This window comes from Delphinapterus leucas, chromosome 15, assembly GCF_059928025.1.
Source record: "Delphinapterus leucas isolate spDelLeu-1000000601 "Yukka" chromosome 15, BTC_Dleu_Yukka2, whole genome shotgun sequence".
Classification (NCBI taxonomy): Eukaryota; Metazoa; Chordata; class Mammalia; order Artiodactyla; family Monodontidae; genus Delphinapterus; species Delphinapterus leucas.
In genome coordinates, this window is record NC_143143.1 from 73,549,363 (window position 1) to 73,562,246 (window position 12,884).

General features: G+C 50.1%; 2 protein-coding genes across 2 annotated transcripts in view; one reads left to right on the forward strand and one right to left on the reverse strand.

The window, feature by feature from the left end:
* DBNDD2 (dysbindin domain containing 2) overlaps positions 1–12,884 on the forward strand; it is a 35,512-nt gene that overhangs the window by 4,558 nt on the left and 18,070 nt on the right. The gene's annotated exons all lie outside the window — the stretch shown is intronic.
* On the reverse strand, positions 3,626–6,374 carry TP53TG5 (TP53 target 5). The gene is made up of 4 exons (XM_030762874.2): positions 6,321–6,374; positions 5,961–6,035; positions 5,630–5,760; positions 3,626–4,136 (listed from the first exon to the last, which is right to left on the reverse strand). Exons 1-4 carry the CDS (start codon positions 6,366–6,368, stop codon positions 3,626–3,628), a joined length of 765 nt encoding a protein of 254 aa, XP_030618734.2. The 5' UTR covers positions 6,369–6,374.

The window sequence follows — 12,884 nt, forward strand, 5'->3', positions numbered from 1 at the left end:
CCTACCTGGCCAGGCCAGGGAGACTTCTAGGGGCCCAATGTTAGAAGGCTTTAGAGAGCTGCAATGGAGTGCAAGGTTAAGTCCTGGAGTCCCATTACCAGCTCTGAGACCTTGGATAAGCTACTTAACCTTCCCTGGGTTGAACTTCCCTGAGTTTTTGTGAGGATTCAGTGAGATGTCATAATGTAAAGCATTTAGTGCTGCGCCTGACCTATAAGAAAGTGATCCATGAATCTAAGCAGTTAGAATTATGGGACCGCTGCCCCCTTCCCATTTTACAGAGGAGATATCTTTCTTCAAAGCCTCAACTGTTAGGTGGGGGACAGGCTTGCCCATGGCCTAGGTACAGCCACCAAGTATTGAGCTCCTATGTGCCATGCACTGTAAAGTGATTTATGTTTCTAACTTAACCCAATGAGATAGGCACCACCGTTTTCCCCATTTTGCAGACAATGAAACTGAGGCTTAGGAGTAAACAGCTTTCCCCAGCATCAAACAGCTGATAAGAAGCTGGGCCTGTCTGCCTCAGCAACCTCATCCCCATTCATATACCAATCATGTTTAAGTGGTACATGGCCCAGATTGCGAGAGGGACAGTCTCCGGGATCCAGATGCTATTTTGTGAATGAACATAAGATTGGCTTTTGAAACAAGCAGCTAGTTCCCTAAGGTGGGCAGTTAGGCAGCTGCTCGTAAGTGAGAAACAGGGCCAGTTCTGGCTCTATTACAGCAAGGAGGCCTGGAAAAAAGGCCGAATGTTCAACGTCCCACAAACTGGTTTCAAGTACATCAAGCCTGATTTGCCCAAAGGCCTCTGGCATGGCTACTAGTATCCCTCTTTTAATAAACAGATGGGATAGGCTCTGAGAGGTCGTGTGACTTGTTAAAATTCAAACATTAAAAAATTTCCCCCAGTTAACTGTTAGGGAGCCATTTCTCCTGCGGTCTCTTATCTCTGAGATTATGGGTTGCAGCATCCTGCCCAAATCAGGATCTGACTGAGCCCTGAAGAGGGGCCTCAGGTTGAAGTGGTTAAACAATGGGAGAATGGTAGTGGGGAGACCCTAGTTCTGGGATCATGGGAGGCAGGTTGCCTGAGCCTAATGCCAGCAGGTGGAAGGGATAAGGCCGGAAGGAGCGCACTGCTGGGAGTCATTCACATGCATGAGGCCTGCATCCTTGCTTCCCCAGCGGCACCCTGGCCACGCTGGGTCCCAGCCTAGGCACACAGGCTTCTGTCTGCTCACTTGATGGCATTGCCCGTGGGCAGCTGGGGCCCAGCTCTGGCTCCCAATTGGGCAAAGCAGAAATTGCCAACCTCGCCTAGGCTCAGGCCATTCGGGCCCCCACTTGGGGCTCCCTGGGGAAGGTTCCCATGAAGACTAGTGCATGCCCCACCACCACCACCACACACACAGGGTTTGGCTTTTTGTTTGGGAGTGCCCTGCCCTAATCGCCCGCTGCTAGAGCACGCTGGACAGAACTTTACTTGAAGGTTGATGGAACGGAAGGTGCTTGGGAGGAAAGATCGAATAGAAGGTTGATGTGATTGATGATGCCCAGCAAGGGAACTGAAATGGAGACTACCCGGGAAATGGGCTGGATTGCAAGCTTAGCGGGAAGACAGCTTGAAGTGAAGGTTACGGGAGTGGAGGTTGCGCGGAGGGGGCGGGGTGGGGTGCTCGGGACGGGAGCGCCGCGCCTGGGTGGCCGCAGGTAGGGAGCGCGCTGCGGGGGGCGTTAGGTCGCCATTCCCGAGGCTGAGCAGTGCGGTGCAGAGCGGTCCAGCGCCAGGCCCCGCTCAGGCTGTTCTCGCGGCCCGGTTTCCGCTGGCGGCCTCCTGGCGGATGCTCAGTCAGGGTGCTGAGCCCCAGTGGAGAGGAGGGGTGCGAGCCGGCCGGTTTAGCGGGAGCCTTTCCCATCCTTCTCTCTCCCTCCCAATCTGAGGATCTCCATCAGTGTCCTGGCTCCCTGGGAGTGCGGGTGGAGGGCTCTGCGCCCCTCGATGGCTCTGCTGCTTTCCCGCGGGCGCCCGCTGCACACAGCCTGTCTCTAGGGGAATACGGAGGACAAGGATCATAGTCTTTGTGCAGAGAAAGCCTGGGCCCCCTCTGTTTTCCTCTCCCCAACTGCATATTCAGGGCCCTGTGGCTCCTACCGGACTCGGGGTTGGAGGATGGACGCGCTGTGTCCCACGGGAGCAGCAGGACGAAGTACCAGTTCCCCGCCTGACTCGGTGCTTTCCGTGACCCAGGCGGGGCACATTTCACATTTCCGGCTGGCATTTATTGACACCCGGAGCCGTGATAATCAGGGCGCAATGCACGTGCGTGACGGGCTGGATGCTGAGTTGCACCTTTCCCCCTTCTTCGGGAAATGGAACGGGGAGCAGCCAGGAGACCTAGATTAGAGTTCTTGCTGTGCCACTTCCCAGCGGCGTGAGCCTGCGCAAGACCTTAGCTTCTCGGCGCCGCGGTGGTTTCCTCCTCTCCTTGGCCTGCAGGGCCATTGTGAGGCACCTGGCACCCAGGAAGCGCACAACCAACGCCCCCCTTCTATGACTTCATGGAGAGCACCGCTCAGGATGCCAGCTTGCAGAGGCGGGGGAGGGGAGCAGCCCGCTTGCTTCTTTGTTACGGCTTCTACACTGACCGTAGGGACCTGGGGATGGAGTGGAATTAACCTGAAGTCGTGATTCACACTCTTCCCCACTCCCCCACCTTACCTCCGCAGAGGGCCTCTTTCCTCCAGCCCCAGATAAAGAGGCAGAGCCAGCGGCAGTATTCTTCAGCGCCATATGGGAGATTTTATTTGTAGACTCGGGAATTTTCCCGCCCATCCCTCCCGTTGAGATGGTTGCGCGATCTCCGCCCTCTCCGCACACCTCTGGCTCCCATCCAAGTTCACACCTGCGAGCAGAGACCTCAGCGTCAGTTAGGAGCTAAGACCGCCCCCAGAGGGCGCTGGCGTCCAGGAAGAGGACTCGGGGACCAGGGCGCTGCGGTGTCTGGCAGATTGGCGATGCCCGGTTTGCTGAAGGGGCAGCTTCCCATTCAGCTGGACCCCCAGGCCCACCACCCCCTTCCTTTCTTGGGACCTCAGTGGAGGGGCTGGAGTATTTCTACTTTTTCTTTTGCTAAGGAACTTTTGTTCAGAGTAGGTCTTATTTGAGGCCCTAATAAATAAAACAAATGCAGAGTTTATCTAAGAGGGGATGAGATGCAGAAGAGCCTTACTTGACCACGCCCCCTCCCCTTAGCCCCACATTTGGAAATCCCTAAACTCACTTACTCAGACTTCTGTGAGATTCTGAGCCATAGCAGATGGCCCCTCCTGAGGCCTCCAGGCGGTGGATGACCCACCTCAGAACCACACTCCCAGTGCCCTCCTTCCCCAGAGCCCCTACTTGGGTCCTGAGAGGACCCAGCCTGGCCACTGCCCTGCTGTGTGGACTTGGTCAATGGCTTCTGCCTCTCTGGGCTTCCCTCTCTGGGCATGAAGGTAGGGCCTCCCAGCACTGCCAGCCACAGCCCCCAAGACTCTGGATCCTAAGCCCTCTGACTCTGGGCTCAGCTCAGGGCCTGGCTTGGGGCTTGTGTCTCACCCTAGCCTGGCAGTAGCATTGTCACACCTTGTATGGACGGGCCATTGGCAGCTCAAGTGATGCCGAGCAGAGGCGGGTGCAGCAGCGCTTGACCCAGCGCAGGGCGGATGGTCTGCACATCACCCGGGGCCCTGGGAGGTGGACTCGTGTGGGCAGCCCCTCACACCAGATCCACTGGTCCGCTGTGTCCAGCTGTTTCATGTCCTCCATGGGAGGTCTGTACTGGTGGGTCTTCAGGAAGACGACCCGGGGGTCCGCAGTGGGTGATTGCCTCTCCTGGGCTCCAGGGCCAGTGGGCAGGCCACGACCCTTTGACGTCACGGGGACCTCAGGCTCCGGCCGCTCCTCCTCGTGCGGCACTGCTTGCTGTGCCGTGTGCCCCTCCCGCAGTGCCGCCTTGGGCCTTGACTGCTCCGGGTCCTCAGGCTCCCTCAGGGGCTCTGATTTCTTGGAGTCCAGTTTCTTGTTGGGACACCCAGCCTCCTGAAGATCTTTGTTATTTTGTTCTACTGTATCCCAGACGTCTTCGTGGCTGGCAGGGAGAGGAGCGGCAGTCAGCAGAGCGAGACCAAGGTCCTGGTCCTCCAGCTAGACCGAGACAGCGGTTCTGCAGTCAGCTCAGGGAGCCTGTCAGGAAAGCTAGAGAGGGCCTGAAAAGAAGCTTCTCCACCACTCAGAGGTCTTGTTCCTGGGGGCAGGGGGTGTGGTGGTAAGTACTGGCAGAAGGGATGTGAGAGGTTGGAAAGGCCTGAGGCAATGGCTCGTAGTTAGGACGCCTAGAAGTATATATTGCCTGCCTCGGCCACTAGGTTAGGGCTCTGCCTCTTTGGATTTCAATTGATGGAGTGGACTGGTCCAGTGTTTTGTTTTTGGGTTTTTTTGTTTTTTTTTTTTCAAATTGTGTTCCAAGAAATCTTAGAAAGTATCTCAAATGACCACCCCCCACCCCTGGAGGGGCAGGATAGCTTCCCTCCAATGACACAGTTGGGGCTTGGGGACAGAAATTTGAAGAGAGGCTCTGCTGCTTTAAAAAGGCTTGGAAATCTCTGGGACTAGATGATCCTGACCCTTTTGGCTCAGTGTTTCCTGAGCACCTGCATCGAGGAGGACGCCAACTCAGAGGGAGGAGCCAGAGGGATGGAGTTACCTAGAGGGGTTAGGAGACTTTCCCCAGGGGTGTCTGTCGTAGACTGAGTCCCCTGCAATGTGGCAATCCCCATCCTAGCTGAGTGTGTGTGGAGAGAGAGGCCTCAGGCTCAGGGTAATGACAATACAGAGGATGGATAATAATGGCCACTGCCGATTGGGTGCCCACTGGGTGTCAGGCCCAGGACCCTCACAACAGTCCTGCAAAGCAGGAGGCAGGGAAGAGGCATAGTGGCTTGGAGAGCCCAGGCTTTGGAGACAAACTGGGGTTCACATTTGCTTCTGCCTCTTACCATCTGTGTGATTTGGGGCAAGAAAGGTAACCTGTCAGAGCCTTAGTTTCCTCATCTGTAAAACTGGGGTAATTCCTTCTACCTAATAGGATTTTTGTGAAGAATAAACTAAGTGGGAAAATGCTTTGCATGGTACCTGGCACTTAGCAGGTGCCTCATGTCAGCTTTCTTAGCATCCTGATGTGACTTGTGAGGAAACTGAGCCTCAGCAGAATGACTAGCTTGCAGGTGAATCTCTGCGTGGTGTTGACTTGGGAGAAGCAGAAGGGGTGGCCCCTCGTGCTCAGAGCACCAGGTGGTGGTTAGTCCCGTGGTTGGATTATTATGACCAGGGTTATGACAACAGCTCTGATATCAGCTGGGAATGGCTTCAAATCCTAGCTCTGCCACTTACCAGTCCAGTTAACGGGACAAGTTACAACATCTCTTGAGCCTCAGCTCCTCAGTAAAATAGGGCTAATAAATAACTACCTTTCTGCCAGAGCCTAGTCAAAATGCAAGTTGCGAAATTCCTTAGCATAGTGCCCGTTCCTAGTAAAGGTGGCTATTGGGCCCATGATACGGGCCGCGGGTGGGCCATGCTCACCCAGAGGAGACCCTGCGGATCTTCGGAACTCTGAACAGTGAATTCCAACACCTTTTGGCCAGGTTATGCAGTTCTTGGGTCCGAGGGTTCGAGCTCTCGAGCAGCTTCAAGAGCGACAAGTTTTTTAGCACCTGCCGGGGGCGAGGAGCCAGAAAAACTGAAGCTTCAGCTTTCCTGGGATAGCGTCCCACCCTGCTACCCGGACTTTGGCTCAGCTCAGCTCAGGGCAGGGCCAGGTGACTCCTCCCGGGTCACTCGGCCTGGCAGCCAGGAGCAACACTGCATGGGGGCTCAGGCTCTCCTAAGCAGACACCAAAACGGGGCGCCTCACCGCTTTAAGTCGGTTCCGCGCAATTACTTTGCTGACAGGCTGCTGTATCTTGTCCCGTGGTTCCTCATCTTGCATCTGACAGAGAGAGAGAGAGAGAGAGAGAGAGGGAATGCTAACACAGTAGGAACCCCCCGAACGCCTCCATAATGCCTCTCCATTGGGCTGGGCTTGGTGTGACCAACCCTAGACTGGGAGTTTTGTCACCTTGGTTTGGGGGTGGAAACAGGGAGCCCATTCTAACTCTCCTGACCTCCCTTCACCCTTCACCTCTCCCTCTTCCCCCCAGGCTGGAAGGCCCCCATCCTGGGCATGGTTGGACTCTTTGTTGAGACCCCCACTGGGTCTAGTCCCAAATCCAACCTTGGAAACCACTGTATTCTTGAGCCTCTTCTTTGCTGATGGACTCATGCTGGAGCTGTGAGGCCTCAGAGACAGATGGAGCAAGGCACCGCCTGCCCCCTGCCTCTCTCAGCTCAGCCAGTGCTCAGGCTGGGCATCAGGATGATTGTGCTGTGGCTCCCAGGGAGGGGGCTGTGACATCACTGAAATGTGTGACAGTGGCAGGGCTGAGTCTCCGAGGAGTATGTGGATGGCAGGGGTGGAGGGTGAGGAGGAAACTCCTGTCTGTGGAGAAACCTGGTAGGTGCCAGGCAGAGGCATATGTTGTCACCATCTCCCTGTGAGGTAGGAAGATTCCCCCATCTTTTTGTTTGTTTGTTTGTTTGTTTTAATAAAGAAGCCAGGGTTCAAAGAAATTAAATAATTTATCCACACAGCTGGATAATGTTGGAGCTGGAAATGTAAGGTCTGACCGTCAACCCATGAAACGTGGGTTCCCAACTATGCTCATATGTTCATTCATGTCACATATGTTGACTGTGTATCTGCTACGTGTTAGGTGTGTTCTAAGCGCTGGATTAAAAAAAAAAACAATTCCTACCATCAAGGAACTTACATTCTAGTGGAGAGTGTGTGTGCTTGTAAAGGTTTAACAATAGGCTCTCTGAAACAAAGTGTGTATATGTGTGTGTGAATGTGTGTTTATCATAAATTTTACTGAAAGAAACCTAATAAAATTCTACAATACTCTTTATTGTGAATTCGGTATAGCCAGTTTATTCTTACAGTATACTTTTCTTGAATTTTGCCTAACTCTTGCATCCATAGTCAACCTATGGTTATAACTGATGAACAAGTGTAGTTCCAACATGAATGTTGATGTAAGAAAGTGAAAAAGTGAAAGAACGAAGATGTTGGAATTCAACTCATTTCTCAATGACCTGATCGACTTCTTTGCTGTATTAGATCGCAGTTTTCAAATACCGGCAGTATATTTGCTCAGCTTTTTTTGCGTGTGTGTGGCTATTTACAATGTACAGGCATACCTCAGAGATACGGCAGGTTCGGTTCCAGACCACTGCAATACAGCGAGTTACCTGAATCTTTTGGTTTCCCAGTGCATATGAAAGTTATGTTTACACTATACTGTAGTCTATTAAGAGTGCAATAATAGCATTATGTCTAAGAAAATGTACATACCTTAATTTAAAAATACTTAATTGCTAAAAAACACTGATCATCATCTGAGCCTTCAGCAAACTGTAGTAGCAACATCACAGGTCCCAGATCGCCGTAACAAGTGTAACAGTGAAAAAGTCTGAGATATTGTGAAAATTACCAAAATGTGACACAGTGACATGAAGCAAGCAAATGCTGTTGAAAAAATGGCACCTATGGACTTGTTCAACTAGGGTTTCCACAAACCTTCAATTTGTAAATACCGCACCATCTGTGAAGTGCAGTAAAGCGAAATAAAGTGAGATCTGCCTGTAGCAGCTATAGACAGGACATATTTACATTTAATCTACATTATTAACGTTTCCTCCATTACTTTCTTAAGGCTAGACCAGGGGTAGGCAAATTTCTTCCGTAAGGAGCAAGATAGTACATATGTTAGACTTTGCAGGCCATGTAGTTGCAACTACTCAACTGCTCTTGGGATGTGAAAGCAGCCACAGATATGGAAATGAGTGGGCCTGGCTGTGTTGCAATGAAGTTTATTTACAGAAAGAGTTGGTGGGCTGGATGTGGCCCATGGCCAACTGCTGGTCTAGACAGTCAACAGAACAATAAATCAAAACCTGAGTTATCATACTTACCTATTTCTGTGGTGTAAATACTCCTACCAGGGCTGATTTCGAGCTACCAGTGTGATGTCAATGAATGCGGAGTTGAAAAGAAACGCACAGTAGCATGCCATTATATAGTATATATTTCTACCATATTTCTACAGCTGTAAAGATTCTCAAGATCATAGATAATAGCAAAAGGTAGTAAAAATTAGAAAGTGATGAGTTTGAGCATTTTTCACCTTTGTTTTTATCTTTTTTAATATATTTATTTATTTTTGGCTGTGTTGGGTCTTCGTTGCTGCACGCGGGCTTTCCCTAGTTGTGGTGAGTGGGGGCTGCTCTTCGTTGCAGTGCGTGGGCTTCTCATTGCGGTGGCTTCTCTTGTTGTGGAGCACGGGCTCTAGGTGCTCGGGCTTTGGTAGTTGTGGCACGTGGGCTCAGTAGTTGCGGTGCACGGGCTTAGTTGCTCTGTGGTATGTGGGATCTTCCCAGACCAGGGCTCGAACCCGTGTCCCCTACATTGGCAGGTGGATTCTTAACCACTGCGCCACCAGGGAAGCCCCTCACCTTTGTTTTTAATATCATTAACTTAATGAAGTTGGTATAATTTAATTTTTAATGATGGCATTGCTTAACAACCAGCCAGCCAAGTTCCTAAAAATGTCATAGGCTTTTGTAAGCCCTCAGAGTCGGTTCCAGCACGCTTCTGTTAACGCTGGATGGGAGTAAGCGTGTGGAGAAAAGTAAACAGTGTGGGCCGGAAAGGGAGAACAAAAGTAGAAGCTTTGCTGTATTAAAAAGGATGGAATGGGACCATTTCACCGACAAGATGAGATTTGAGGAGAGACCTGGAGGAGGTGAGGGAAGGGGGAAGGAGTGGCGTCAGGAGATGAGGGCAGAGGCGGAGTCGTGGTGAAGGGCTGGGGATGGATCATGGGAGATTTTAACAGCTCAGGCTGCTCTGAGTAATCTGCCCAGCTGGCTGCATCATTAATCAGAAGAGCTGGTGAGATCCAGCCTCTCGGGCACCGCCTCACTCAGTCAGCCAATCTGGTACCAAATCCACACCATACCCGGGCGGAGGGGCATGCGTGCATCTGGGGTGCTTAGCTCTGCCTTTTAGGGGTGATGGACCAAGACCAGACTACCGAACAGCTTCTTACATGTACATGCCCTTTATTATTAGGGCAAAGATAAGCACGTGGTAAAACACTCTGTGGACCAGGAAGAAACCCAGGAGGTGGCTTGGGAGGGAAGGCGCGGAGCACAGCCCTGCCCCTCTCCCTCTGCCTCAGCACTCTCCGTGGCTCCTCTGCGTGATTTCAGCTCTTCCTGGACCCTGCTGGACTCTGGTGGGCTGCATCAGGGTCATCTACCCCCGCCACTCAGCACCTGGGCACCAAGGGCTGGGGCCCCGCTGTGCGCTCCCCACTGAAGATGGCACACAGGCCCAGGGGAGAGGTCCTTCTAGAATATGGGTTCCTCAGGGGCAGGGACTTTTGGCTGTTCTCTTCATTGCTAACCCCTCAGAGCCTAGAATAGTACCTGGCTGACAATAGGTGCCCACTAAGTATTTCATGAAAAAGTGAAATAAATGGCGTTACCTATGATAAGGGCTGGGGGCCGGGCGCCGCTGGAACACAGAGGAGCAGTGTGGGGAGGCCAGGGAAGTCTTCAAAGAGATGGTGAGAGGAACAAAGGAGGAGTATGGCCTCCAGGCAGAGGGTTGTGGGCTGGGCAGGGCACTCTCAAAAGAGGGGATTTTAAAAGTACAGGTGTGGGAGGGAATTATGGACTGGTGTATGTGCTGGAGTGGAAAGTAGGAGCCCAGAGCGGCGGTGACCAAACCCGGAGGAGTGAGCAAGACACAGACTGCTAAGGGCTTGATCACAGGCTCAGGGGCTTGGAGTTTGTCCTGAGGGTCAGAGCATCCTGGGAGCATTCCAGCAACCGAGGCAACGGGGCTTGATTGAGCTCCAGGGGCTGGCGCCCGCCTCTGCCGTTCTGTTCTAGTCTGTTCTTTTCATCGTCACTCACTTCCCTCCCTTTGGAAGCTTAGGGAGTTCATCCCCAAGGGGGCAGGGCATTCTCCCTGACCAGACATTGTACCCCAGCAATGGCTCCTAAAGCAAATTCCCATATTCTGTCTTGTTTGTCTCTTCCGTTTACACAGGAAAAACCATTTATGGGAATAGTGACACCCAAGGACACACAGCTGGTCAGCCTTTTGGACCAAATCCAAGGCACTTGAGTGAGAAACTGCCACTCTGTTTTTCTTAGTTGTGGTAAATACACATAACAAAATTTACCACCTTAAACATTTTAAGTGGGCAGTTCAGTAGTGTTCAGTACATTCACACTGTTGCATAACCATCACCACCATCCATCTCCAGAACTCTTTTCATCTTGCAAAACTGAAACTCAATACTAAATAACAACTCCCCATTCCCTACTCCCCCTCAGCCCTGGCAACCACCCTTCTACCTTCTGTCTCTATGAATTTGACTGCTCTAGGGACCTCATGTGAATGGAATCATACAATATTTGTCTTGCTGTGATGGCTTATTTCACTTAGCATAATGTCCTCAAGGTTCATCACGTTATAGCAGAATTCCCTTCCTTTAAGGCTGAATAATATTCTGTTGTACGTATAGACCATATTTTGCTTATCTACTCATCCATTGGTGGGCACTTGGGTTGCTTCCACCTTTTTGGCTACTATGAATAATGCTGCTATGAACATGGGTGTACAAATATCTCTCTTTTTAAATTTTTTTTAAAAAAATTTATTTATTTTTGGTTGTGTTGGGTCTTCGTTGCTACGCGCGGGCTTTCTCTAGTTGCAGCGAGCAGGGGCTACTCTTCGTTGCAGTGTGTGGGCTTCACATGCGGTGGCTTCTCTTGTTGTGGACCATGGGCTCTAGGTGCACAGGCTTCAGGAGTTGTGGCACGTGGGCTCTAGAGCACAGGCTCAGTAGTTGTGGCACATGGGCTTAGTTGCTCTGCGGCATGTGGGATCTTCCCGGGCCAGGGCTTGAACCCGTGTCCCCTGCTTTGGCAGGCGGATTCTTAACCACTGTGCCACCAGGGGAGCCCCGATATCTCTCTTTCAGACCCTACTTTAAATTCTTTTGAGTGTACACTCACAAGTGGAATTTCTGAGCCATATGGTAATTCTATTTTTAATTTCTTTCAATATTTATTTATTTAGCCTGCGCTGGGTCTTAATTGCGGCATGTGGACTTCTTAGTTGTGGCATGCAGACTCTTAATTGAGGCATGAGGGATCTAATTCCCTGACCAGGGATCAAACCTGGGCCTCCTGCATTGGGAGCTCGGAGTCTTACCCACTGGACTACCAGGGAAGTCCCTCTATTTTTAATTTTTTGAGGAACCACCATTCTGTTTTCTCTAGTGGCTGCACTATTTTACATTCCCACCAACAGTGCACAGGGTTTCAGTTTGCCACATCCTCACCAACACTTGTTATTTTTCCTCCCTCCCTCCCTCCTTTCTTTCTTTCTTTCTTTCTTTCTTTCTTTCTTTCTTTCTTTCTTTCTTTCTTTCTTTCTATAGTAGCTATCCTGATGGCTGTGAGGGTCTACTCTTTTTTCGTCATTGTTTTATTTTGTTTCATCTCATAGTTTGTACTTTACTTTCTTTAAAGTTAGGTTTATTGGGGTATATATATATACATATATATATATATTTCAAAGTGGGATACATATTTAATTTTTTTCTTTTTTTAAAAATAAATTTATTTATTTATTTTTGGCTGCATTGGGTCTTTGTGGCTGCACGTGGGCTTTCTCTAGTTGCGGTGAGCGGGGGGCTACTCTTTGTTGGGTTGCGTGGCCATCTCATTGCCCCGTGGCTTCTCTTGTTGTGGCACGGGCTCTAGGCACGCGGGGTTCAGTAGTTGTGGCTCGCGGGCTCTAGAGCGCAGGCTCAGTAACTGTGGCACACGGGTTTAGTTGCTCCGCGGCATGTGGGATCTTCCCAGGCCAGGGCTTGAACCCGTGTCCCCTGCATTGGCAGGCGGATTCTTAACCACTGAGCCACCAGGGAAGCCCCCCATCTCCATTTCTATATTTTTATTATTTCAGGAATGTTACATGTATGAAATCATACAGTATGTAACATTGCAGGCTTGGCTTTTTTTGTACTCAGAATAATGCCCTTGATATCCATCCAGTTGTGTGTATCACTAATTTGTTCCTCTTTTGCCAAGTATTATTACACAGTATGGATGTACCACAATTTGTTTAACCATTCACCCACTGAAGAACATTTGGGTTGTTTCTCATTTAGGGCTATTACAAATAAAGCTGACATGAACACTCGTGAACAGGTTTCACATGGACATAGTTTTAATTTCTCTGTAATCAATGCCAAGGAGTATGATTGCTAGATTATGTGGTAAGTATATGTTTAGTTTTCTAAGAAACCGCCGAACTGTTTTCCAGAGTGACTGTATCATTTTACATTCCACCAGCAATGTTTGGATGATCTAGCTTCTTTGCATCCTGACCTGCTTTTAGTATGGTCACTAATTTTTAATTAACTGGTATAAAATAGATGTGTAGTGATACCTCATCATGCTTTTAATTTGCATTTCCCTACTGGCTATTGATGTTGAGCATATTTTAATGTGTTTATTTGCCATCTCTATGTCCTCTTTGGTGAAATATCTGTTCAAATCTTTTGCTTATTTTCTAATTGGATTTTTTTTTACTGTTGAGTTTTGAGAGTTCTTTATATATTCTAGATATGAGTCCTTTGTAAGATGTGTG